Source organism: Mus musculus, chromosome 3, assembly GCF_000001635.26.
Source record: "Mus musculus strain C57BL/6J chromosome 3, GRCm38.p6 C57BL/6J".
Classification (NCBI taxonomy): Eukaryota; Metazoa; Chordata; class Mammalia; order Rodentia; family Muridae; genus Mus; species Mus musculus.
Genome location: NC_000069.6, coordinates 103,170,838 through 103,198,230, shown reverse-complemented (window position 1 = coordinate 103,198,230; position 27,393 = coordinate 103,170,838). Strand labels below are relative to the sequence as shown.

At 43.0% G+C, this 27,393-nt stretch overlaps 1 protein-coding gene and 1 long non-coding RNA gene across 6 annotated transcripts; one reads left to right on the top strand and one right to left on the bottom strand.

The window, feature by feature from the left end:
* Positions 1-1,506: 1,506 nt before the first annotated feature.
* On the top strand, positions 1,507-8,938 carry Gm40113. Of its 3 annotated transcripts, none has more exons than XR_001784063.1 (3): positions 1,507-1,843; positions 4,299-4,361; positions 8,789-8,938. It is a non-coding gene; the product is annotated as a predicted gene, 40113 (long non-coding RNA). The 3 variants fall into 3 exon arrangements; XR_867536.3 differs by lacking the exon at positions 8,789-8,938 and adding an exon at positions 6,474-6,935; XR_003954540.1 differs by lacking the exons at positions 1,507-1,843; positions 8,789-8,938 and adding an exon at positions 6,474-6,935 and having other exon boundaries at positions 4,090-4,361.
* A 10,129-nt stretch (positions 8,939-19,067) lies between these two features.
* On the bottom strand, positions 19,068-26,576 carry Bcas2 (breast carcinoma amplified sequence 2). Of its 3 annotated transcripts, none has more exons than NM_001356331.1 (7): positions 26,366-26,576; positions 26,191-26,283; positions 24,886-24,997; positions 23,730-23,891; positions 22,562-22,612; positions 20,812-20,892; positions 19,068-19,876 (listed from the first exon to the last, which is right to left on the bottom strand). In NM_001356331.1, the coding sequence occupies exons 3-7, from the start codon at positions 24,945-24,947 to the stop codon at positions 19,750-19,752; spliced, it is 483 nt and encodes a 160-aa protein (NP_001343260.1). In that variant the 5' UTR covers positions 24,948-24,997; positions 26,191-26,283; positions 26,366-26,576; the 3' UTR covers positions 19,068-19,749. The 3 variants fall into 3 exon arrangements, with proteins under 3 accessions (NP_001343260.1, NP_080878.2, NP_001343259.1); NM_026602.4 differs by having other exon boundaries at positions 24,886-24,956; NM_001356330.1 differs by lacking the exon at positions 22,562-22,612 and having other exon boundaries at positions 24,886-24,956.
* Positions 26,577-27,393: the final 817 nt, after the last annotated feature.

Here is a 27,393-nt window from a genome sequence, read left to right as displayed (position 1 = left end):
AATCTGCAACTTCCGTCCCAGGTTTCTTCTTTTTTATCTCTGTAGGTACTGAATATAAATGGTGTACATGCATGCAGATAAAGCACCCATACACATAAACTAAATTAAAAGACGCACAGTTATTTTGCCTTGCAATTTTATTCAGCACTTAAGTATAGCAAACTGCTGCTTTATAAAATCGAGTCACACAGGGCAAGGCACAACCTGCAAGCCACTGGTTTCTTTACATCATGAAGTCACTCAGAGCAGGGCAGGGCCTGAGCCCACAGCTTGATGGGAATTCATTGTATGGTACAAGATCAGTCATCTCTACCTGAGCACACAACTCCTATGGAAGCTGAGGGCACAGTCTGTACCATATGTGTGGATTCAGTAGCCTTTTTAAAGGACACAATCTAGTTACCTGCCCTAAGTGAATAGTTGGGTGGGAAACTAGGGGATTAGGTGAAACCGATTAAAGTCTTATTATAAAGTTATATCACCACAGGAGGATAGAGAAATGGCTCAGTGCTTAAGAGCACTGGTCGCAGCCAGGCCTTTAATCCCAGCACTCGGGAGGCTGGGGCAGGCGAATTTCTGAGTTCGAGGCCAGCCTGGTCTACAAAGTGAGTTCCAGGACAGCCAGGGCTATACAGAGAAGCCCTGTCTCAAAACAAAACAAAACAAAACAAAACAATATAACAAACAGGAATTTGTTGGCTCCTTCGTAGTTCTGGAGACTAGGAAGGATTTAGAATCTGGTGAGGGTCTTCTTGTTCTGTTTTCCCATGACAGGCGTACAAAGAAAAGGAAACGAAGGGAAAGAAGGATGGAAGAAAGGAAGGAGAGAGATGGAGATAGAGTCAGAGAGACAGGAGGCAGCATTCTTGGGGCCAGAGCATAACTAAATGGTATAATACTTGTTTCTCAGGACTCACAGTCTCACAATGCGTGGGTTCAGTTCCTAGCACTGTGGAAAAAGAAACAGGTCTCCCTCCAGCAAGCCTGCAGATGCTAACTGTTAGTGATGAGTTATCTAACCCCTGCCTTCAACAATTCACAACAATGTGCTCAAGAGCTGCCCAGCTTCTGGCCAATTTCTAGGCCAAACCATGTCTCAGACTAGTAGAAACATCCTAATTTTCCCACTAAGGAAATTATATCATCATAATAAAATACAACAAGTCTACCCAGGCACGGTGACACACACCGTTAATCCTAGCACTCAGGCACTCCAAAGACAGCGCCATGTGGATCACTGTGAATTCCAGACCAGTGTAGTCTTCATAGTTTCAGGCCTAGTCAGGGATACATAATGAGACCCTGTCTCCAAAAACAAACAAAAATGCCCATTATACAAATATTCATACATACATACATACATACATACATACATACATACATACATACAACAGGGAGAGAGAGAATGTACACACATATATACATACACTAAAGCAAAAGGCAAAAGAAGATAAAATACAGACGGCACAAGGGTGTTGAATGGCTTATCATATTGTGCCAGCTAAGAAGGAAAGGAATTATCTCTCAACCCAGGGAAGACCCCGCATGTAACAGACTACTATCTTCAACTGTCGGCTTCCTCCTTTCATTCTGCCTATTCTGATAAAACTGTATCCAGTTTAATCAGCACTAAGTATAGTGCCCCATGCCAGGACCAAATGTAAGACACCTGACCCAGGATGGCCACGGCCCCAGCCTACCTCTAAACCCAAGGACTAAGAATTGATCCCTCTCCGGAGTCACAGCTGTTGACATAACTGCCTTTCTCTTAGATTGCTAACGTTCAGGGTGGAGGTCTGATTCTGCCTGAGCCTTTGACTCATTGCATAGAGGAAGCCTACAGGTAAGAGGAGGAGGCAATAAGGGCAATAAAAAGCGGCAGATGAAAAAGAGTAAAATGAATGCCTGAATTTTGTTTACCCTACAGCCAGCTTTGCCCTTGTCCTGGACAGCCAAATGAGCCAATTATAGCTTACAGGGAATTTTAAAGCTTAAACTGTCACAAGAAAGAGAGTTGAATCTACAGAAATGCATTCTGAGAATACAAGAAACAAGATCTAATGTAATATGCATAAGCCCTCAAGGCACAAAAACATAAAGGTCCATTCATTAATAAGTTACAAAGTGTCTCATTAGCTTAACTTATGATGGGGATGGGTGTTGCTAGGCATGGAACCAGGGTCTTGTATGTGTCAGAGAGCTCTATCACTGAGCTAAAACCCCAGGTCCTATCTTATTTAACCTTTGATTCCATGATATCCAATAAATTTTTATTGAAATCAAAAGAAATATGGTGTTTCTATCTGCAATATGTACAAAAATAGTACCATCTGGCCGGGCAGTGGTGGTGCATGCCTTTAATCCCAGCACTCGGGAGGCAGAGGCAGGCGGATTTCTGAGTTCGAGACCAGCCTGGTCTACAGAGTGAGTTCCAGGACAGCCAGGGCTATACGGAGAAACCCTGTCTCGAAAAACCCAAAACAAACAAACAAATAGTACCATGTGGATTCTAGTACAGGCAGAACACTCATCTATCATATGCAAGGTTTTAGGTTTGAGTCCTGGCACCAAAAAGTGAAAAAGACATTCTCCCTGGTATCAATAACCTTTGGCAAGTTATTAATGAATAACTTTTCTTCTCTTTGCTAGCATTTTGTAAACTTCGGAAGACAAACACCAACTTTTTCTTTTCTTTTCTTTTCTTTTTTCTTTTGTTTTTTTCAAGACAGTTTTTTTCTATGCAGCCTTGACCCTACTAGAACTCACTCTGTAGAACAGGCTGGCCTCAAACTCACAGAGATCCACCTGCCTCCGCCTCTTGAGTGCTAGGATTGAAGAAGTGTGCCTTTATGCCCCTCTCAAACATCAGGGGTTTTTTGTTGTTGTTGTTGTTTAAATATTTATTTATTTATTTATTTATTATATGTAAGTACACTGTAGCTGTCTTCAGACACACCAGAAAAGGGTGTCAGATCTCATTACAGATGGTTGTGAGCCACCATGTGGTTGCTGGGAATTGAATTCAGGACCTTCGGAAGAGCAGTCAGTGCTCTTCTTAACCGCTGAGCCATCTCTCCAGCCCCCAAACATCAGTTTTTTAAACGTGATAATCAACCAGTTGCTAACTGCCAGCCCCTTGTGTTAATTTCCTACTGTTGCTGTGACGAATTATCACAAACTGTCAGGCTTAAGTTAAAACAAATGTCCTCCCAGTTAGGCCAGTTGAAGCCTGAAGCAGATCTACAAAGCAGAGCTTCTTGGGAATTCTTGGTAGACCGATCTGTTTCTTCAGCTTTTCCAGTTTCTAGAAGACACCTTGCATTCCTTGGCCCAAGGTTCTCATTCATTTCCAAAGTTAGCAGACAGCATTCCCTGCTTTCTTTGCTCCTCGCCTGCCTTTTATAAACACCCTTGCCGTTACTTTGTGTCTACCTAGGTAATCCCAGGAAGTTTTCTGACCTAAGGACTTGGGTCTGGTCATCTTCAGGGAGCACTAGTAAGCCTAATACAATCATCTACTTGTGAAAGAACATGAAAGATAGCAGTTAGACAACCGGTGGTGCCAGCAAGGTTTAAGTATGCTGAGAAAAGTGGACAGGCCTGGTGGTGCATGCCTTTACTGTCAGCACTCGGGAGCAGAACCTGGTGGATCTCTGAGTTTGAGGCCAGTAGTGAGTCTAAATACTGAGTTCTAAGATCGCCAGAGCTACGTAGAAAAGCTCTGTTTCATAAAACCAAAAATAAATTAATAATAATAATAATAATAATAATAATAATAATAATAGTCTGTTTCTATGGATGGATGAAGGCAAGTCCCCAGTTAAAAACAAGCTGAATAACAGTAGGTTAAGGTCTGTTTTAGTTTCACTGATGGTTACAAAGCCCATTTCGGGTGCAGTCAGGGGAAAAGGCCATAACTGACTTTTAGGGAACAAAGGGCTTAGTGTATTCCGCAGGCTCTGGCGAGGCTGGCGGTCAGGCTGGTTCTCACAGTCGGTAGGAATAGGTCACGAATGAGCTGAGAATTTTCTGCTTCTTAACACGCCCAAAATAAGACCGAGCAGATCATTTCCAGCAGGGTGGAGGGAAGGGAGAAGGGAGAACAGGAACTTTGCCAAAGTGGGGCAGGAGTAGGTCAGGCAAGGACCAGGTTTGCCTAGCACACCTTCTCAGTGAGAAAGATGGGATAATTTGGTGGGTGTCTTTGTGATAGCAGCTGTGACTCTTCCAGTCGGAAATGGCTGCCTCCTGAACATGAACAGATGCAATCCTGAGAACCTCTTTCATCTCCTTGGCAGACTCTCTTTACTGCTTCTCCATGAACACACTCTGCAGTTGCTCTTTGATGAGTGATACTAAAGGTGAGTGAAAAAAAGGAAAAAGGGGCTGGAGAGATGGCTCAGTGGTTAAGAGCACTGACAGTTCTTCCAGGGGTCCTTAGTTCAATTCCCAGCAACCACATGGTGGCTTATAACCATCTATAATGGGATCTGGCGCCCTCTTCTGGCGTGTCTGAAAACATCATGAAAGTGTACTCACATATATAAAATAAATCTTTTAAAAAAAGAAAAAAGAAATAAAAAAGGAGGACATGACAGCACCTAGGTATGGTAGAGGAGAAGGCTTCCTGTAGCTGTGAGTCAGCGTAGCCAGAGGCAGAGACATCTGGGAGGGTCCAGAGTGAACCTGACCATGAGCTAGATCATGTGAAGAAAGGGGGAAGGGGAGCTACAGGACAGCAAGAAATCAGGAGGGTAGAGGGTAAGAAAGGACCAGCATAGCCAAAATAGCTAGATTACATCTGGAAGAGACACAGAAGAAGAGCAGCCCATCCCCTGTGCTGGAGAGTTCAGATATTGCAGCCATATCCTGTGGAATGCTGGAAGAACCTGGTGGCCAGGTGTCCTGACCACACCCTGATACCACCAAGTTCCTGCTTCCCCGTGTAGCTGACAAAAGAAAAATTTCCACTGCCCCACCCCTCCTGCTGAGAAGTACTTCCCCTTTTGCTTGTGCATTTAAGCCTTGAGCCTTGCTGAATACAGTGACACCTTGATGCTTCTCAGACTGTTTACATGTCGTTCCTCGCACTTGGTGTCCGGCTCTCTCTCCCCCCATTTGGTTCTTAGGAGAAGGTCCCCTCGAGCCCCTTGAATAACTGGACCTGCTGGACGGGTCAGCCAGGTCTGCTCTGATAGGTTAATAGGCACCTGAGCTAGCCATTCATCCAATGCTTGAGACGTAACAGAAGGAAATAAAGTCAACATCTCAGATGACAAGATTAAGCCTTGCCACACTTGTCCACTAATAAGGTTTATATTGCAGACTCTTAGTTAAAAATAAATTTGTATATAAATCTAAAGGCACAGCTTCATTGTCTTCCTGCCTCCCAAATGGCTTTGGAGAAATCCTAGGGCATTCTAATTCTTTTGTTTTTAAGACTGGGTCTCACCCAAAGGTGACGAAATACACACTTAATCCTAGTGTAAGACCCAGACCCTCTGTCATGGCGCTTACTTGGAGATGCCCCCGAGTGAGACACAGAGACGCAGATAACAGATTGATGCAAAAGCAAGAGGTTTATTTTCTGGGGGTCAGGGTCAACCCTCAGTCAGTCCCTTGAGGTAAGCCCTGAATGGCTACTACAAGCAGTTTTTATACTTTTTACGGGCACAGGTTACATCAGCAAGGTTACAGTTCAAACTTATTGGCTAAGCATATTGACCTTTAAATCTATTGGCTAGCAAGCATGACACGCATTTGAGCTGTACCTGGGACTTTCCAGAGGGTCAGGTGACTTTTAGTAAGTACATTCTGAGAATTTTTTTACTCAAGAATGTTCCTGTGGGTGGAGAATGGAATTCGGCCTAGCCTTGACTCCAGGCAAGAAGGAGAAGCTGGAAGGAGGGTGTGGGATTGGAAAACCCCTTAGGGTCCCTCACCAGCACTCAGCAGAAGCAGGTGGATCCCTGCGATCCAGGCCAGCCTAGTCTATATAGAAAAAAAATAAATAAATAAAACAAAAACATGGTGTATCACCATGTAGCCCAGGATGGCCGGCAACTTGGGATCTTCCTGTCTCAACTGTTCAGATCATGGGTGTCATTTGTAAATGTTGCTTTTATGTTCTCTGATGGAGTGATGAGATGAGAGTCATATCTAAGTTTTATGAATGCATGGTTTGAGCTGAACCCAGTGCACTGCTATCTAACTATTCCTAGGCCGAGGCCTGGAAGCTTCTAGCCTCCATGCAATCTAATTTTCTGCAAGCTCAGACCTTGAAGCTTCAGCTTCCGCCCTCCATCTGCTAACCTAGACCTAGATTGTTTCAGCCTTCTAGATTTACTTCTAGATTTACTGCTGAGTGAGCTCAGCCTGTCTGGTTCTTTCTGAACTCTGGCTGGCTGGTTCAACTCAGCTGTTCTAAACCAAACTCTTCTCCATGCTGACTGATGAAAACCGGCTTCTCTCAGCTTCCGACTGAATTGTTCTCTTTGGAGACAATTGCCTCTGAACTCCACAAACTGAACTGCACCGATGGCACAAGCTGAACAGAACAGCATGCACTCAACTACATTCAACGGAACTTCACGGAACTCAGCTGAACTCAACTCCCCCTCTCCCCCCAGTCCCCAAACTCTCCCCCTCCACGCACTGACCTTAAATCACCTGTCTCTCCTGCCTGCTTTCATGAGAGCTGAGCATATCCTACCTCTGACTCATTCTGTTAAATCTGTTTCTGATTCGTCACTTTATCTGTGGCTCAATTAGATGTCATTGTTTGGAATTAAATATGTAGATTAAAGATGTATGCTAAAGAAATGTCTATATTTCAGCCTGATTACACAGACCTAGGTCTCTGGATGTAATCCCCTGTAATCCCTTGTCAGAGTAACCATGTTGCTGGATTAAAATTTCTCTATAGTAATTCACTATTGGATAGCCTGATTCTTTTCCTTTCCTTTTCTTTTTCTTTCTTTTCTTTTGTTTTTGATGATTTGTTTGTTTGTTTGTTTCCCAGACAGGGTTTCTCTGTGTAGCCCTGGCTGTCCTAAAACTTGCTCTGTAAACCAGGTTGGCCTTGAACTCACAGAGATCCACCTGCCTCTGCCTCCTGTGTGCTGGGATTAAAGGCACGCACCAATACCACCTGGATAGATAGTTTACATTTTTAGAATGCCAAGCACAAAAGAAAATTCTATAAACTTTCAGTAAGTAGAAAACTGCTCCGTAGGAGGAATCAAGAATCACACTATGTTTTAGAATTTGTCTATTTTATCTATTGTCCTAGAACCTTTTGAATCTGGATATTCATGATGTAGAGTTTGTAAAGTTCCCATGTTTGAAATTCTGCAAGGCATAACGACTCGATAGAACGTGGAGACTGTGGATGTAGCAGACGCAGAGCCAGATCCCACTGGGCGGCATCGGGTTCCCTTTACAGCAACGTCCTTCTACCTCTACATCTGATCTAACGTATTGACAAGTACAACAGACCACATATTTCTACCAACCCCAAAGCCAAGAATGTCCCTCAGTCTACATCTAACACGTCTCAGAATTTTTCACTTCATGCTCACTTTTGTGATGTCCCACCAATGTAGGTAGTAAAAGCTCTGATTTGTGACCTTCTCTTTGCCCTGTCACTATGAAAACTTCATGTAGCCACTTCCTCATTGGAACTATCATTCAGGGCAACTAGAATCCGTGTTTCTGTTCCATTCTCACTTATGTTTGATCCAGAAAAATGCTGATTTATTCCCTTTGAAGTTAGGCCCATGTTTTGCATCAGAAAAAAAAATTTAAACTGTCTTGTTTATATGTTCTTCCCCTCAGCTTTCTCATTTCTTGAACCTAGAGTCTATTGAATATTGACATTCGTGATTGATCTTTCTTTCTTTCTTTCTTTTTTTTTTAAAGATTTATTTATTTATTATATGTAAGTACACTGTAGCTGTCCTCAGATACTCCAGAAGAGGGCATCAGATCTCATTACGGATGGTTGTGAGCCACCATGTGGTTGCTGGGATTTGAACTAGGGACCTTCGGAAGAGCAGTCGGCACTCTTAACCACTGAGCCATCTCGCCAGCCCCGATCTTTCTTATCTTTGCTCTGTTTTCCATATTTTCATTTTGGTTTCATTATCTGGAAGTTTTCTAACTTTTTGCTGTTATAAATTTGAGACAAGGTGTTACTCTGTAGCCAAGGCTACCCTGGAACTCCCAATTTTATGGCATCTGCCTCCAGAGTGTGGGGATTGTAGGCATGCCCTTCCATCTGTGTTATTTTTAGAAAGGGTCTTGCTGACGTAGGAGAGGAGGGCAGAGTGAAGTCCAGAAGGCCTGACAGGAAGGCTGCACAGTTAGCCCACAATGTGATACTCCATATTCATCAAGTACTGGGATAGTCCTCTTGTGCACTGTGTAAAGGTTGTCTTTGTATAATTAAAATGTTGATTTATGTGCCAGCAGAGAGTTGAATAAAGGTCAGAGTTTGGTATTATTATTTTTTTTTTAATTTATTTATTTATTTATTTATTATATGTAAGTACACTGTAGCTGTCTTCAGACACTCCAGAAGAGGGAGTCAGATCTCATTATGGGTGGTTGTAAGCCACCATGTGGTTGCTGGGATTTGAACTTCGAACCTTCGGAAGAGCAGTCGGGTGCTCTTACCCACTGAGCCATCTCACCAGCCCCCTTGGTATTATTTTTACGAAGCATCACCTGTCTCAGTATTTCATAAACATTTTTTTCTCTATCTATCACCTTCTGATTGGTTCAACAGAGAGCTGACTGGCCCATAGTAGGGCAGAGGAAAAGCAGAACATGTGAGCAGAAATAGGAACTCCAGGAAAGAACTAGGCACAGGAGATTCACCAGCCAGACAAGAAGAAAGACCAGATGTTGAGACTGAAGGAGAGGTAACGGGCTATGTAGCAGAATGTATATTAAGATAAATGGGTTGTTAATATGAACTAGTTGAGGACTAAGCTATAAGGCCTAGGCTTCATAAATATATATAAGTCTCCGCGCCATTAGGAAGCTGGCAGGTTGAGACAGTCTGGCAATATTTGGCACCCAGTATGGGGCTAGAAAGCCAAACTTGGGCAGATTCAAGTATTAGGCCAAGCCAGGCACAGAAGGCCAGTAAGCAGCTGGGAAGAAGGTTTCTTAGCAACTGAGCAAGCCAGCAAGTGGTGGGGAGAGGCCTAGAGTGGCTCCTTTAAGAGCCCCTGCTGAGCAGTAAGGCTGGCTTCCCAGTGGGGAGCAAGGAAACAGAGCCTCACTGCACAACCTCTGCAAGATCTCCCAAGTGGAGGTCTGAGGTGGGGAATGGCCCAGCCCAGTGTGGCAGCACATGGGTCCAGGACAGGCATCAGCAAACTGTGGGGACAGGGGACACCCTAAGGAATGCTGCTTCTGTGCTGTGCGGGTCGGCAAGCAATGGCTACAGCCAGAGATGAATGGTAGACAGAGCCCATGAGCTGGTGACACAGCAGGCTGAATAAGTCCCTTCATGAAAGCCTTGCTTTCTCCAGTGAGAACCACCCCTTCCTCCCCTTCTACCCCTCCCATCCCTTCCACCTCTTTTACCCCTTCTCTGAGCAGAGCGGCTGCCAGAGGATAATGGCCTACACCTGTGGAGAGGGCAACCTGTAGAGAACTATAGAGAATTGTAGAGAGCAGGCAGAATGCAGGAACCGGCAAGGGCAGCCTGCTAGACTGAGCCAAGGGACAGAGCCAACTGCCAGACACATGGCGGCCTGAGGAGCCTGCAGACAGACAGACAGAAGGGCTAAAGGAACATTTTCCTGGAGCTGCAGTGTGATTGAGAAGCCTCCAACTTCTGAAAGGGTAAGGTATTAAGTTGGAAAACAGTGTAAGAGAAAAGAAACTGGGTATAAAAAAAATCGGGGGCTGGTGAGATGTCTCAGTGGTTAAGAGCACCGACTGCTCTTCTAAAGGTCCTGAGTTCAAATTCCAGCAACCACATGGTGGCTCACAACCATCCGTAATGAGATCTGACGCCCTCTTCTGGAGTGTCTGAAGACAGCTACAGTGTACTTACATATAATAAATAAATAAATATTTTTTAAAAATCATAAAAAGAGCCGGGCAGTGGTGGCACATGCCTTTAATCCCAGCACTTGGGAGGCAAAGGCAGGCGAATTTCTGAAATCGAGGCCAGCCTGGTCTACAGAGTGAGTTCCAGGACAACCAGGGCTACACAGAGAAACCCTGTCTCAAAAAAAACCCAAGGGGGTGGGGAGGAATCATAGAAAGAAATTGTTGTATGTAAGTTTTCACTATCTCACCTATGCTCTGGGAAGTGGGACATGCTACCAGTCCCCACCCAGCTTCCCTTGAGTCCACGGATAACACACACACACACACACACACACACACACACACACACATACACTTGTTCATTTTCAACCTGCCTTCTAGGTACAATTGTTGGGTGCTATTATCTCCCACCTAGAAAAGCATGCCCTTAATACTACTCTTAGCTCTGCACCTTCCACCTGCCCTAACTTTAGTTGGTGAGTTGAATCTAGTCCCTGCTAAATATACCTGACCACCTACCTGTAGGAGCGGCCTGTATGACCACTCTGTCGAGATCTCACATGGATGGTTGATTTTTCTTCATCAGAAGCATGGCGAAAGCTCCTCTCCTCCCTTGTCTCTCTGATTGTCCCCTGGAAGTCCTGTCTTATCCCTTCCACTTAGCAATTGGCCCAGGGCTTTTTTTTTTTCCCTGACAGATCAAGAACCAATTGCGACAAGAAATAATTAGTTTGACAATAATAAAGTGAATTTTCCAAAGGAAGGAGAGAGTTAAAGAGATTAAAAAGAGGGGCTGGAGAGATGGCTCAGTAGTTAAGAGTGCTGACTGCTCTTCCAAAGGTCCGGAGTTCAAATCCCAGCAACCACCTGGTGGGTCACAGCCATCCGTAATGAGATCTGATGACCTCTTCTGGTGTGTCTGAAGACAGCAACAGTTTACTTACATATAATAAATAAATAAGTCTTTGGGCTGGAGCAAGCAGGGCTGGAGAGAGAGAGAGAGGGAGAGAGAGAGAGAGAGAAAGAGATATTAAAATAAATAAAGATTAAAAAGAAAATATTGTCTATGTTAAAAAATGGAAAATACATAATAGAGGGCACTTGGACCCTGTATAATTTTGTTTTCATTATCAGCATAGAAATAAGTATATTTGGGGGGTGGGAGAGACAATTCTGTGCTTAAGAGCATTGGCCATTCTTACAGAGGACCCAGGTTCAACTCCCAGCAGCCACATGGTAGCTCACAACTGCCTGTAACATCAGTTCCAGAGGATTCAACCCCTTCACACAGACAAACGTGTAGGCCAAACACCAAATGTACATTAAAAAAAATTATTAAAAAAAGAAAGAAATATAGTTTTGGTAATTATTGCAAATTTATATATTATCTTTTAAAAGAATCACAGTAAAGCAGAATTAGGTAAGAAAAGAGCTGAAAAATCCATGCTAAGTTACAAACAATAGAACAAGATGTACACAATCCTTTGAATCATAGATAATTTTCAGATGAATTCGATCTTAAACTTTATACCACTCCCTTGTGACAAGATGCAAAATGGCAGTCGAAGTCTATTAAAAACCCTAAAATGATTTTTCCAGCTATGATAATGGAATTAGATGCAGATGAAAAATATACAAGGTTTTCAAGAATTTCAATGGTGGCTCATTGGAGGCACTAGACTTGAAGAGCTTTGAAGAAGCAATAATGACCTATGGGTTACATTTACCATATGTAAAATAGATACTTAATAAGTATCTCACACAAAATTGTATAATTCCAAAATATTGGAGAGAAGACCTCAACTACAATGGCTAACATGTGGAAAAATGAAGCTTCAGTAATGGAGCAATGAAATAGAACTAGAGGCATTAATATTGTCAAAGATCAGGTGAAGGTCAATATTCTGAATTAAGAGTAAAGATTGTGTTTGATGATGCCATCTTTTTTTTTTTTTTTTTAAGATTTGTTTATTATTATATAGGTACACTATAGCTGTCTTCAGATGCACCAGAAGAGGGTTTCAGGTCTCATTAGAGGTGGTTGTGAGCCACAATGTTGTTGAGCCATCTGTAATGGGATCTGATGCCCTCTTCTGGTTTGTCTCATCATATAGTCATATATATATAATAAGTAAATAAAATCTTTTTAAAAATCATAAACAGTTTCCTCAATCTATAATTTATTATTCTATGAATGATATTTGACTGGTTGATTCAGATGCAGATGCCTTAGGAAAAAATGTTTAATGAAGTAAGAGAATTTTGCCTTGTTGGGAATTTCAGGTTATTCCTGAAAGAAAAAAAAGGAGATTTCTATTAATTATCTAGGATACAAGATAGATCTACAGAAAATCCGGTTACAGAAGGTACAGATCAGAAGAGAACAGTGATAAACTCTTAATGATTTTCAAAAATTGTTGGGAGATACTAACTGGCTAAAGCCCATAAGTGGATTAACTCAAGAACTAAGCAATCTATTTCAAATCTTACAAGGTGATAAAGATTTAAACAGTCCAAGAAAATTATCAGCTGAGGCTGAGAGAGAATGGCTTTGGTAAGAAAGAGATTATAGGATACTAAGGTGGGCCATTTGGATCTACACTGGGTTGTATTTTAGTTACCCGCCTATTCATTCTCCCACAGGAATTCTTATACAGAGAGATCATATCTTAGAATGGATATTTTTAACATGTAAACAGAAAAAATTTAAAGTCTATGTAGAAAAGGTTTCTGATTTGATTGCAAAGGGGGAGAATAGGACTTTATCAATTAGCAGGAATAAATCCAGCAGAGACTGTGGTGCCTTATGCTAATGCTCAAGTTACTTCATTATGTGTAATCAACGAGGATTGGCAATGAAGCTTGTAATGGTTTGGTTTTTTGTTTTTTTTTTTGAAAGAAATTAACAGCAGATACCCCCAAAACAAGCAACTTCAGTTTCTCAAAAGAACTGGTAAGATTCTTCCTTGTATAGTAAGAGGAACACCAATTTCTAAGCTCCTGCCTTTCATACAATGCCAATAAATGCCAATAAATCAGGGATGGCAGATTATATGTTAGAAAGTACAAGTAAAATAATACAAAGTCTTCAGAAATCAGAACTCTATGTTATACTCATAGTTCTATTGGAGTTTTCAGAAATACTTAATTTAGTTAAGGATTCTCAATATGCAGAGAGCATTGTTTTGCATATAGAAACTGCTGAACTTCTGCCAGATAATTCAGTATTAACTTTGTTATCTATACAACTGCAATAATTAATTCAAAACAAAGATCACTATACAAACACACACACACACACACATACATATACATATTTGATTGAATACAGGTTTGCCAGAACCATTAGCTTTAGAACATGAGGAGATAGATAAGTTATTAATAGAAAATGTAGGGACTGGAGAGATGACTCAGTGGTTAAGAGCATTGACTGCTCTTCCAGAGGTCTTGAGTTCAATCCCCAGCAACCACATGGTGGCTTTCAATCATCTGTAATGGGATCTGGTGCCCTCTTCTGGTGTATCTGAAGACAGCTACAGTGTACTCACATACATAAAATAAATAAACCTTTTAAAAAATAAAGAAAACAAAGTATTAGAGGCTTTGAATTCTCATAAATCACATCATGTAAATAGTAGAAGTTTAAAGAAAAATACTGCTACAATGTGACAACAAGCCAAGGAAATTATAAAGAATTGTCCTACTTGTTCTTTGTATAATCAAGCTCCAATACCTGCTGGAACAGGAATAACTCTGAAGATAATCAAAGAAATGAAATTTGGCAGCTGGATGTGTTTCATTTTGCAGAGTTTGGAAAACTAAAGTATGTGCATCATACAACTGACAACTATTCAGGATTCCAATGGGCTTCTACCTTCAATTCTGAAGAGGCTGATTCTGTAATCACATATTTATTAGAAGTGATGGCTATGTTAGGAATATCTTTACAAATTAAAGTCATAATGCTCTGACATATGTATCTAATAAAATACAGCAATCATTTAAATGTTATAACATAAAGCATATTACTGATATACTTTGCAATCCTACCAGACGAGCAATTGTGGAGTGATCTAACAGGTCTTTAAAGGAAATGCTCACTAAACAGAAGGGGAATGTGAGAACTCTCAAAGATAGGATAAATAATGCTTTATTGACTTTAAATTTTTTTAATGTCAATGAGATAGGTAACACAGCTGCTGAAAACCACTAGATTTTAGATTTTGAATTAAACCAGCCTACATGTTTTAAGTGTTAGCTTCAGAATGGAAGTCAGGAAATGTGTTACATTGGGGGACAGGTTATGTGTTTGTTACAACAGGAAAAGAAAAGCTGTGGATTCCTTCAAAATCAGTGAAGATTAGATTTCACCAGACCTGGACATCTTGGCTGCGGGTAAGAAGGAAGAAACCAAAAAGAAGAACAAAGCATGTGATGTAAACACCAAAACCTCCACCGGGAAACAACAAACTGGCTAAGACAGGAAGATCTGTGACTAGCCAATAAGACTTGTTGGCTACAGAGTTCTCAGGACTTATTATTACATGCCATCTTTTTATATAACATGGATGGAAATTTTTATTAAAGTTTAATTATACAGTCCAAATGGACTTACAAAATTTGATGCCTGGCATGCTCAAATATAGCGCAGAGAATCATCTTTAGCTGATTTGTGCACACTGCACATTCCATACATATGTTAATACAGAAATACATATTACCTTTAAAAGTTTGTGTGTTCTTAGAGCAGAATGACTGGACATCAATGAAGACAACAAGACAAGTAGCCCAGGTGATCCAGCCTTACAGACTGTCTCAGGTCCCTGGCTCCTGTCATGTCGCTACAGCCTTCCACAGACCCTCCAACCCCAGAGAGGTATGTGGCACGAAGCCCTCTCACATGCAAATAAGGTTTCCCCAAAGCTCTCAGACCAAACCAATGAGAAGTACCTGTTGTCAGACCCTTACCGATCCCAAAACTGTATATAAGAATCCTATCCGGAAGGATTAGGTGTGTGAGAACTACTCCGTCTTACACTTGGGAAGAGATCTGCTCTTCCGAAGCACTGCCCGAGGTTCCGCCGCGCTCCTCACTGGCTAGTTGGCCTCTTGTTAGCCCAGCCCAACCCGACTTAGTGGTATGGAGTAACCAAGTAACCTGGAAGGCATGGCAGAGACGGAGGTGGAGCCAACTGCCATGGCGGAAGCAGGGAAGCGACATTCTCTCCCTGCTCTCACTCGCTTCCCTTCACTGGAACTCTCGCACCAGGCTGGGCCAGACATCTCCATGGGAAGTCTCTGGTATACAGGCCCACAACCAGGGTGGCAGATATGGGGCTTATGCTTGGGCTCAACAACATGGACTTCCACTCATCAAAGCTGACCTGGCTACAGCTGCTGCTGAATGCCAGATCTGCCAATAACAGAGACCAACACTGAGATAATATAGCATTATTCCTCGAGGTGACCAGCCAGCAACCTCGTGGCAGGTTGGCTACACTGGACCACTTCCTCATGGAACAAAACAATGTTTGTTCTTTTTGGGATAGATACTTATTCTGGTTATGGATTCGCCTTTTTTGTACATAATGCTTCTTTGAAAACCATCCTTGAACCTACAGAATGCTTTGGCCACCGCATAGTATTCTATACAGCATTGCTTCTGACCAAGGAACTCACTATCACAGCCAGAGAACTGTGACAGTGTGTCCATGATCGAGGAATCCACTGGTGTTACCACGTTCCCCACCATCCTGAAGCAGCTGGCATGATAGATGGAACGGCCTTTTGAAGACACAGTTACAGTACCAAGTAGTTAGCAGCAACATGGAGGGCTAGGGCAGGGTTCTCCAGAAGGTGGCATATGCTCGAATCAATGTTCAATATAAGGTACAGTGTCTCCCATAGCCAGGACCCACGGGTTCAGGAATCAAGAGGTTGGAAAGGAAATAGTTCCACTCACTATCACTCCTAGTGACCCACTATGAAAGTTTTCACATCTCATTCCCACAACCGTAAGTTCTGCTGGTCCAGAAGTTTTGATTCCAGGGTAGTGAGTAGTGCTCCTGCCAGAAACCACAAAAAAAAAAAAAACAAAAACAAAAAAAAACACTCCATTGTTTGCTCAGGCGATCCCCAGGTCATTTTGGGTTTCTATTGCCCTCAAGCCAACAGGCTAAGAAAGGAATAACAGTGTTAGGAGTGATATATCCAGATTATCCTAATATCTCCATCAAACACACACCCCTCATGACCTAATGTTTATGTACCAGACTCTGTCCCTTAAAGGTTCCACCAGTCCTTGATAGTGGGGGAATGAGCCTCTGACCCATGGACTTTTGGAGGGGGACATTCATTCAAGATTCACATTACAGCATTTGTCTCTGACTTCAAAGGCTCATGTCCACTTTACAATGCAAAATGCATTCAGTTCTTTGCTTAAGAGTCACCAAAGTCTTAAGAGTTCCCTTGCCTGAAGTCCAGGTCCAAAGTCGCCTTAGGCAGCAGTCAATACTTTCAGTTCTGAAGCACCATGAAAATTAAGTTACAAACTTATACAGCAGTGTGCTGGCCAAACAGCCCCATCCCCAGTAGAAAAGGCACCCAGAGGAGTCCAGAAAGGGAGCTTGACTGGAATTCCCAGAACTAGAAACACAGTAGCTTAACTAAGGGGCTTAGTGACTAGTAATGGGGTACCCAGCGGTGTGGCATGCTTGGACTTGGATAGGACCACCCCTCTGGTCTTGCTGGTTGTAACAGCCAGGCTCAGATTTTGTCGCTACAGTTTTGGCCTCCCATCCATCTTCATGCTTCACCACCAGGGGCTGCTGCGGGTCATGACAGCCACTCTACAGTTTTTCTTTCCTTGGAAATCTCATGCCAAGCCTCTATAATTAACTCCTAATTCCTGCATTCTTTAACGAAATTGGCATAAAAGTAAATGGCCAAGACCTTCAAACATGTTTCTTTTCTGGCCAAACTACAAGGTTTCCCAATATTTCTGCTCCACTATGTTGCTCCTGACTCTTCCTATAAAAATGGCTACAAGAAGCCAGAAACTCCTAGGCTAAAACCTGAACCCTTGTCTTTGACAGATGTGAGGCTGTTACCTTTAAACACAGCCTCCTGCTTCCCTGAGCAGACTTTCTCTGAGTAGATGTGGCCAGGGCTAGGAATGCTGGGAATGGAAACGTAAGGATGACCAGCAGCTGGGGGAGGGAGCTTAGGGTAGAGGAGGTAGTGAGGGAGGAAGTCCAGCATGGATCCTGAGGTATATAACAACTATGTATGAACAGGGACTGAGGGGCCTGGAGGCCAGCATGGGCTTTGATATGCGGCCACAGGTATATGTCAAATGAAGAGCCATATGTCCCTTCTGTCAGAGGTAAGGGAAATGCAGTCTTGGCTGAGCCTGTGTCACACATTCCTGAGAAATGCTGGTTTTTACCTAACTGCCAACAACCGCTCTGAAGTTAAGCTTGAGGGAAGTCAGGACTGTCGCTGCTGGACACTTGCACTGCCTCTTGCAGTTCCAGGAACTGGAGTTTCCTTTGGGACCTGACAATACCACAAACCAATTCCAGGGTCTGAATAATCCATACTATCAAGAGGTCACTGCAGCCTCACTTCACAACTTCTGACAATCCAACATTAATTAAAACACTCCATCAGAGACAGCAGCATTTTCTTGCGTAGTCCAGTCCAGTCTGAGACACCATGAAGGTCTGAGTGACTGGCTTTGGCTATGCAGGGCTCCTGGCTGCCTTCACCTCTTGGTAAAGTGGATACTGTTGCCATGAATGACCTCTCATTGACTACAAAGACAAGGTGTTCCAGTGCAGTTCTAGCCATGGCATACTCCACAGCAATCAAGGCTCAGGATGGGAAACTCAAAGGGAAGGCCATTTCCACCTTCCCGCAGTGACACTCCACCATCAAATGAGGTGATGACAGTGTGGAATATGTTATGGAGTCTACTGGCATCTTTACCACCATGGTGAACAAAGCCCACTTGAAGGGTGGAGCTGAAAGTGTCATCACCTCTGCCCCTTCTGCTGATCATGTTTGTGATGGGTGTGAACCATGAGAAGTATGACTAGCTCAAGACTGTCAGTAACACCTCTTGCATCACCAACTGTTTAACCCCCACACCTAGCACCATCAAGGGACTTATGATCACAATTCAAACCATCACAACTCAGAGGACCATAAATGTTTTAGGCCACAGGACTGCCTAAAGTATCCTTATATCCACTGGCACTGCTAAGGGTGTAGACATGCTCATCCCAGAGCTAAATGGGTAACACATTGGTTTGGCCGCCTGTGTTCCATCCCGCAGTGTGTCCATTGTGGATCTAAGAAGCCATATGCTCCATATACGATGACATCGATAAAGTGAACACGTGAAGGGCACCCTGGGCTGAGGACAAGACTGTCTCCATGATCCCACCTTTGATGCGGGATCTGCGTCACCTCAGCACCTTTGTCAACTCACTTCCTTCATGGCCTCCAAGGAGTAAGAAGGCCCGAACCAGCCCAGCCGTCCCAGCAGGGCAGAGAGGAAGACAGAGGCCTCTGCTGCTGGAGTCCCTGTCCCAACTCAGCCCAGCCCCCAACACTGAGCATCTCCCACTACAGCTGGCTTTTGCTACTTTGTGGGTTCTTCTTTCTCCCACCTTTTATCCTTCTGGCCTTCACCGCTATCACTAGTTAGGAAAGAAGGAAAGGTGAGTGAGAAAGAGCGTGCGAGAGACTTGAATCTAATTTTTCTTCTTGCTTCTTCTTTGAACACGACTACTCACAAACCACAACCAACACTGCCTCTTGGGGCCTTAGACTTTATATCCCTGTGAAAAGTTTCCATTATCCCAAATGTCACCCAATTGCAGAAACTACCTGCAGCTGGCAAACCATGCCTCTACTAGAGCACGAGGCACATCAGTTGCTTCAAAGCAGCCCCATATACCCACACCTGGGATTAAAATGAAAACATATTCTTTTTTTTTTTAAGATTTATTTATTTATTATATGTAAGTACACTGTAGCTGTCTTCAGACACTCCAGAAGAGGGAATCAGATCTCATTACGGGTGGTTGTGAGCCACTATGTGGTTGCTGGGATTTGAACTCCGGACCTTCGGAAGAGCAGTCGGGTGCTCTTACCCGCTGAGCCATCTCACCAGCCCAAAACATATTCTTATATTTCTGCATTTTTAAAAAAGAATCCAAAATTCCACAATTCTCACTACACCTATTTCTATCATAGATCCCTAGAAGGGAGCCTCATTCTTTTGAATACCATCAATAAAGTTCACTATAGCCACACATAAAAATGCTTAGAACTGTAACTTTATTCAACAAAAAACACAAATTCAAGGTTTCCAGCTTCCAGAACATGTTGGATGCCTTAAAAATAAAGGAGCTTCATTACAAAATTTGAAGCCTTAAAAAAAAAATTCTGCTACAAAATATGTCAAAATTATTCTAAAGTCATACTCATTCTGAAAACCAGGTTTTTATAGCATAAAAACAGCAACATGTTGACAACTTTATTTTGCTAAGACACTCACACAGAAGCAATACAACAGTTTACATAGTCCATGGTCTCTAACCATGTAACCACCACAGTCGCTCCGAGAAAGTCCCCGCTGAGTCTGCGGAGCCCACGTCGCCTGAGTCATTAGAAGTCTTGGCGGATGTTTTCCTTGTTGGCCTCCCCGTGCTGCTGCTTGATCTGATAGATCTCGTTCTCCAGCTGGACAATCGTCCGCTCAATCTCATAGTTCTTACTCACCAGCGACACCCAGCTAGGAAAGAGAGTCAAAGGAAAAAGAGAGAAGAGGGAAAAATGAGCGGATGTAAAATTTCTTGCACAGTTTATTTTAAACATATGTAGTTTCACTATGGGCACTAACATTTTTAACTTTCCATTAAAAAACAACGTTATGGGAAAGCAGGGGAAGGGTACACAGGGGCTCTCTGCATTACTTAAGTTACCCAACAATCGTCTCATGATAGTTACCTTAAGAAATAAGCAGAAACAAGAGACTCAGGGAGACAGAAGAGACAGGAAAACAGCATAAGATTAAAAGAACACAGGCAGAGGTTTACACGATGGACAAAATTCTGGAATTGACAAAACAAACTACCACTACCACCAAACCCCATAGCCTTAGCCACTATTTCCTGTAACTAAATCTCCAGGACAAATGTAAAGAGCACTAGCGTGGAGAGAGCTGTGAAAGGAGCCGGCATGGCATCTCAAGATGGAGAGCATGGTGAGAAGATGCTGTGGGCAACGGAGAGACCGGGAAGACAGAAATCCGTAAGCAAGCATCACCACACTATGCATTTAACCTTTTTCTTTAAAGAGACGGTGTTACTCTGTAGCCAAGGCTAGACTTAAAGTCACAATCTTTCTTCCTTAGTTCCAACATGTGAGGACTAAGGCATTTATGGGCACACACAGCCCATACAGTTAGGGATTTCTATAAATCTGTGTGTGCAGAAGGCTATGCATTAACAGGGGCAAACAAACTAAGGCACAAATTAGGCAAAGTCTACAAGATTGCCGTCCTGGAGCTGGGGCTGTGATGCCAGCACTGAGCAGTAAGTCAGCCCTTTCTGCGGTCAGTTACTCTGTATGCCTCCCCTTCCTCAGCACACAGCAGACATGTGAATGGCCCTTCTGTGACTCCCACGGCAGTCCATGCACACATGAAACACGGAGTCACACACTCACTTTGACTCCATTTCTCTCAGCTTAGATCCAGCTGTAAGCTGCATGTTCTTTCGCTGCCAGTTCAAATCTTGAATATGTTTCCTGTAAAAAGTTATTTACAACAAAAATCAACAGAACAATAGTACAATAGAGTATCTTTATACTCTTTAGTGCTCACAAACACAACTACAGCTAATTCTAGGAATTAACTTTATCTTAATTGTTTTTAATTACAAATTTCATAAAATTTATTCATTGTGGGAGGGAGGAAACAAACAAACCACCAACCAACCAACATATACATAGATTGCAGCCTCCTCCTTCCTGGACTCTTCCTGGCTACAGCTGTGGGGTGTTCCGTGAGTACTACACTACACTTTCAATGCTTATTCTACCCACATCCCCACTGGAGCCTAAGAGCCATTGAGAGATACTAAGAGCAGGAACTGATCCAATTACGGTGGTTAGAGGCAGACTTAAGGTGGTGGCCGGATAAGATAAGGTTATCAGAGCAAAACTCCAAAAACTGAATATGAGTGGCTTCATAGTTAGAGACTAAATCTCACACATGCAGCCCTCTTGTCTCTTGTCATGTGATTCCAAGTACCATGTTGGGATCTGTCCCTAAGGGGGTTATCAACAGACCCAGTTCTTCAACCTTGAATTTCCGAAACTGTAAGTCAAAATAAAGGTCTTTTCCTTCCACCTTACCAAGCCTGTGCTATCATTAGCAAGAGAACATGAACTAAGACAGTGGGTGTCCTTTCAGGTTCTTTCCCATATGTGTGTACGTCTGCAGTGTGGTATCCTGATGCCCTGTCTAACTCCCAAGGTGTTCTTTCCAGGTTTGCAGACTTGGGAGTTGTAGAGAATGTTTTCAGGTTTCAAGCGTATTTTTACCTCCACTTTGGTACAGCAAACTCAGTGCCAGATGCTAAACACAGATCAAAAATATCACAGTAAATTCTATTAACATTACTTAGTATTTTAATAGCTATTCGTTATATGGTCTACCTAATGTCTAAAATCAAAACCACTTTAGAAACAAAAATGCAAAATGAAAACAATGTCATGCACCTGTAATATACTCCCTAATGTATTACAGCGTATGTGAAGGTCTGCACTATCCAGCCATTTGGTCCTGCAGTCCAAATCTGCCAGCCCTTAGACAAGGAGTTGGCTCTCCCAAGCTCTAACTGTGAAGGTGTGTCAGCACCTCTAATTGGAGGCCCAATTTCAGGTTTCCCTGTTGACTGCTCAGGGACCCCTGCTGACCGAAGTATGTTCAGGGACAAATCCTTCAGACCACAATCATGTTCCCCTAGATGGCTTTTCAAACAATTTTTCACCATGTAGCCAGGCTTTGAGCTCAAACTCCTCCTGACCCAGCACCAGGCCACACGTCTAGCTCTATCTATTAGTTGTTCAGAGGTTTCCTAACCCACTTCTCATAAACCAGCAGACATTCAAGGTTGTCTATCCAAAGCATACCTTCAACACATGCCACAACATGCAAAGCTTCCCTTCGACACATACCACAGGATACAAGCTTTCATTTTTTGCTATTCCCTGATATCTACCTCTTAGAATATTATGAATTTCTATTTTCCTCAAAAGTAACTATTTTACACACACCAACATACATGATTAAAATTACTTAATAAAAGTTGAATTTTTACTTTCATAGGACTACATAGTATTAGTAGTTTTTCTTCCTCTCTATCAGAGGCTAATCTAAATTTTATTCAAACAGAATAAAAAACCAACTTACCTTAACTTCTGAAGCTCTTTCTGTGCATGTTCAATCATATGAACAAGATTTCTAAAGAAGGAAGAACGCACAGGCACCTTGAAATCTGGTAACGCTGAGGAAGAATTGCCTATTTATATACTAAGCCATGTTTTTCTGCTAAAAATCTAAAATCTGGAGATCTGTGTCTAGAATGTCAGATGATTCATAAACATTAGTTTGTTTAATTCAGTACTTAACTGAATTTGATTTTAGCTACTACTAATTTGCAGCAGTTCATAAGCATGCGCACAGCAGTGAACGATTTGGGTTGCTGGCCCACAGCTAAGGCTGCAGGCCCGCTCCACTTAATTTTAGCTCTCCAGTGAGCAGCATAGTTTAGAAGTTAGGTGCTGGGCATTGATCTATTAATAAGCCAGGGACTAACTTTGTGGCCAGGGGAGGCTTTGTGTGCTTAGGCTAGCCTCAAATGTGCAGCAATACTCCTGTGCGCTCAGCTCTTTTTTTAGACTTAAAAGTTGTAAGAGGTAATTGTGAGAGATGTATATGTGTGTGTACAGATACTTCCCCTAGGAGAAACAGTATAGTATTCCTTGATTCTGTGTTCAGGGGAAACTTTATTGCTTTATTTTTTGAGGCAAGATCTCACTCTGGAGCCCGAGCTGGCCAGAAACTCATGGAAATCCCCAGACCTCAGCCTCCTGAGCATTGCTGGACAGAAGGTGAGCGGCCGGCCACCCTGGTCAGGACTTTAAGCAACATGACATGTGAATACGAGAACCCATTATTTAAGCATCTGCCCATTAAGGAGTGCATTCTATCAAGTGATATTCTGCAGATCACCCTCAGAGCTCATTTTCTTATACAGTACAGTGAACGTGGTAGGTAGTTACGTGGATGTAGGATAGCTCAGCATTAGTGAACTCTAAGGTAGGACTCAAGGTAGCCTTTCGTTGGTGTAGTTCTGAGACAATCCCATGTCAAATCTAGCATTCTTGTTATTATTTTGGGTACAGGGTTTGCTATATGAGCTTAGGATGACTAAACTCAAAATATAAGCCAGGCAGGCCCTCCTCCACACCTTAGCTTCCCACACCAACTGCTGGAATTAAAAACATACCACACTTTAAAAGACACTAGCAACTCTGGGTGGGACAGGATAAGAAAGAGAAGGCCCAGCGCCTCTTACTCATTGTACACCTTCCAGGCATTGCATCCATGCTGTGACATCAGCTCCAGATTCTCGATCCGGACCGCCTGGTGCTCCAACTGAGCCATAGAATTGTTTACACATTCTTGCCATGCAGTAATGTCATTTTTTTGACCTGAGGAAGGGGCTGGAAGTTCATATCTGAAATTACATAACAAACAAACCAATGTATCTTTCAAAGCCTTCATCACTCCTTCCAACAGAATTCTCATGGACATATGCCCACTACATAAAGACAAAGACACAAATTATCAACTCCCGACCACACATGCACAGAGACCAAGGATATAATGTAGATCAGGCAGTACAAAGAAACCTGTTAGTTTGGAAACTGATTTACAGATAAAACTAACAAAAAAAACCCTATTTCCATAAATGTGAACTAGTTAAATGAGCTGTGACAGTCACCAAGACTCTCATGTCTCTTGTTCCTATTTGTCTATCATGACCTTTCTTAGGTAATGTCTAATTATCAGCTTTAAAAAAAAAAAAAAAAAGACTTTTAAAAGATTAATTATTTCATGTATGTGAGTACACTGTCGCAGTCTTTCCACACACCAGAAGAGGGCATCGGATCTGCATTACAGATGGTTGTGAGCCACCATGTGGCTGCTGGGATTTGAACTCAGGACCTCTGCAAGAGCAGTCAGTGCTCTTAACCGATGAGCCACCTCAGCAGCCCTTTAGGCAACTTTTTAAAAAGCTGATAAGCAGTGCTGGAGAGATGGCTTAGCAGTTAAGAGCAGTGACTGCTTTTCCAGAGGTCCTGAGTTCAATTCCCAGTAGCCACATGGTGGCTTACAACCATCCATAAAGAGATCTGACACCTTCTTCTGGTGTGTCTGAAGACAGCTACAGTGTACTTATGTATAACAATAAATAAATCTTTTTTTTTGTTTTTTTTTGTTTTTTTTTTCCAAGACAGGGTTTCTCTGTGTAGCCCTGGCTGTCCTGGAACTCACTTTGTAGACCTTTGCTGGCCTCGAACTCAGAAATCTGCCTGCCTCTGCCTCGTGCGCCACTACGACCGGCTGGTACTCTCTTTTTATTCTCACTTCCTACCCACAGCAGCAAACACAAACACTCTTCCAACCACTGGCAAAGCAGCTGTTACCATAGCTCAACCTCATCTTACCGTTTCATGCTGAGTAATTCAATCGGTTGTCGAGCAGCGAGTCTTTCAAATTCATTTCTCATTATGTCTGTCTGATGCACAAACACCACAAAGAATTAGTAACAGAATCATGCTGAAAATAATGAATGCAGTTTACTGAGATTTTATACTTTGTACTACACATTATAGCGAATCTTTTCCCTTCTCAATCACTACTCAAAAAAAAAAAAAAAAAAAAAAGGATGCTAATATTTGAACCCAGGGCCACTGACACATCCCCCAGTTGAGGTTAATTCTATCTAGAATCTGAAGAAATAGGCATATTCTTTAATTCCATATTCTGCCCAGGCATGAAAGGAGGTGGACATAGAAGAGTCCACCTCTCAAGGATTAACCCTAAACCAGCAGTTTTCAATGCCCTGTAGTCAGCCAGCTGTGGAACTCTGAAAACAGCTTTAATCCCAGCCCCACGTCACGTTGTAATTCACAACACACAACAGTCTTGAATCATTTCAGGAAGTCTCCGCTGCTGCATGACGAACTGACACAGTGTAAACTGTTTGGGTACAGTGTAAATGGTGAAGTCACATGATGTAACATGGACCAGAGCTTAGATCTGGGACTTGAGTTTTCAATTAATTTCTGGGTTAGTACTTTTTACTCTTGCCAAATTTCTTGCAGCTCCCACATCAGTTATGAAACCCCCACTGAGGAGTCACAACCCAGTTTAAAAACCTGGCATCTAGATCCGAAGTATCACACATCCCTGCGCATGGAGCAGTCTCCTTTCAGCCTGAAAGTGCTTCTAACAACATCTAAGTGGTGTTTTTTGGTTGCACTTGTAGAATAACCACTTAAAAACAGCATGCAGTTAGACATGCTTGTTCAGGCATTCATACACCTGTTAACTATCTGAGACTTGGTACAAAAGAATCTCCCTCCAGGGGTGGCAAAGAGTACAGGTACTTAAGATTATAAATATTAAAATCTCGTGAGTGATACCTGTTCTTGAGTGGACCTTAGAGAATAAAGGGCCCTTTTGTGAAATGTACCATGACTCTTCTACACACACACACACACACACACGGAGGTGCACACTATTAAACAAATCTGCAGAAACTAATGGAGCATTTCGCAGGTTCTTGTAGTACGAAGCCCGTGACATGCGCATCTGGCGGTTTCAAACCGACTCACACCTACATGGCACTCAGTACGAGCTGCAGGCACCAGCTAACTTGGAAGGTGGAGTTCACTTTACACAGCTAAAGCCCTCACTCCCGTATCAAAGTCCGCAAGCCTCCTGGCTTACTTCAAAGGCACACTTACTTCAAAGGCAGAATAATCCGGGGCCGTCAGGTAGCTCAGGTAGTTCTTGGTAGGTCGGTATCTGCGCGTCTCCTCCTCCACCAGGGCCGCCGCCTAAGAACGAGAACAGGCCAGGGTCGCGGCGGGAAAGGGCGGCGTGCCTTCGGCGGACCCGCCGCACATGACCCGCACTCACCGCTTCCCGCACGCCGGGTGCCTCATAGCCTTGGTCAAAATATGGTAGCGCATCTACCACCACCTCTCCGGCTACCAAGCCCGTGCCCGCCATCGCGCGGCACTAGGCTTCAAGAGCGCCTTCTGAGTCTGCGCAGCCTCGGTTCTAATTCCACTGCGCCTGCGCCTGGAATGACGTCACACACGCCGCTGCCTTTGGGGCTTCGATTCGGGCGCACGCGCAGTTGGTAATTATAGCCACTAGGCTCTAAGCCTAAGCATCACGTGCTGGCGTGCCGGGGTGCCTTTCTTTGTATGGGTGCCGTTTTTTTTTTTTTTTTTTTTGAAGGAGTGGGTAGGGCAGACTTCGGAAGAGGTGGTTGCTGGACTTGGCTGGAGGGGAGAAATATATTTTCCACATCCTTTAACCTTCCATTGTTTAGACTCACATAGTGCTGGGCTTCTAGCGCTCCCTTGCTTTATCCTCATTTCGCAGCCGGTCCCTTAAGAATGTTCTTTTATAGAAACTAGAAATGTGCGCCTATTTTCCAATTAAATTTTTAGATCCAACAACCTGAGGGGTGCGGCTCAATGGCAAAACCAGGTCAGTCCGCAGCACTGCAAACACCTCATCCCTTCCATGACTGTAATTATAACTATAAAATGCCTCATTTTAGAAGCTCTGCCTTGGAGTGGAGGCAACTCAGGGGAGAGCTAGAAGCCCAGAAAAAGGGAAACTCACAGGAATATGCTAGGGTGACCATAAGACTTGAAGCAACAGGGGATATAGGACCTGAAATGGCCACCTCCTGGAACCAGGCAAGACTTCCAATGGATTGATGGGGACACCAATCTACCCACAAAACCAAAATTTGTCCTGCTTACAAGATGTGTGGGGATAAAGATGGACTAGAAACTGAGGGGATGATCAAGGCCCAACTTGAGACTCATCCCATGAGAGCAAGCCCACCCCTGACACTATTAATGTTTTGCTACACTTCCAGACAGGAGAGGCTTCGCCCAACAGCTGCTGGAAACAGATGGAAAGAT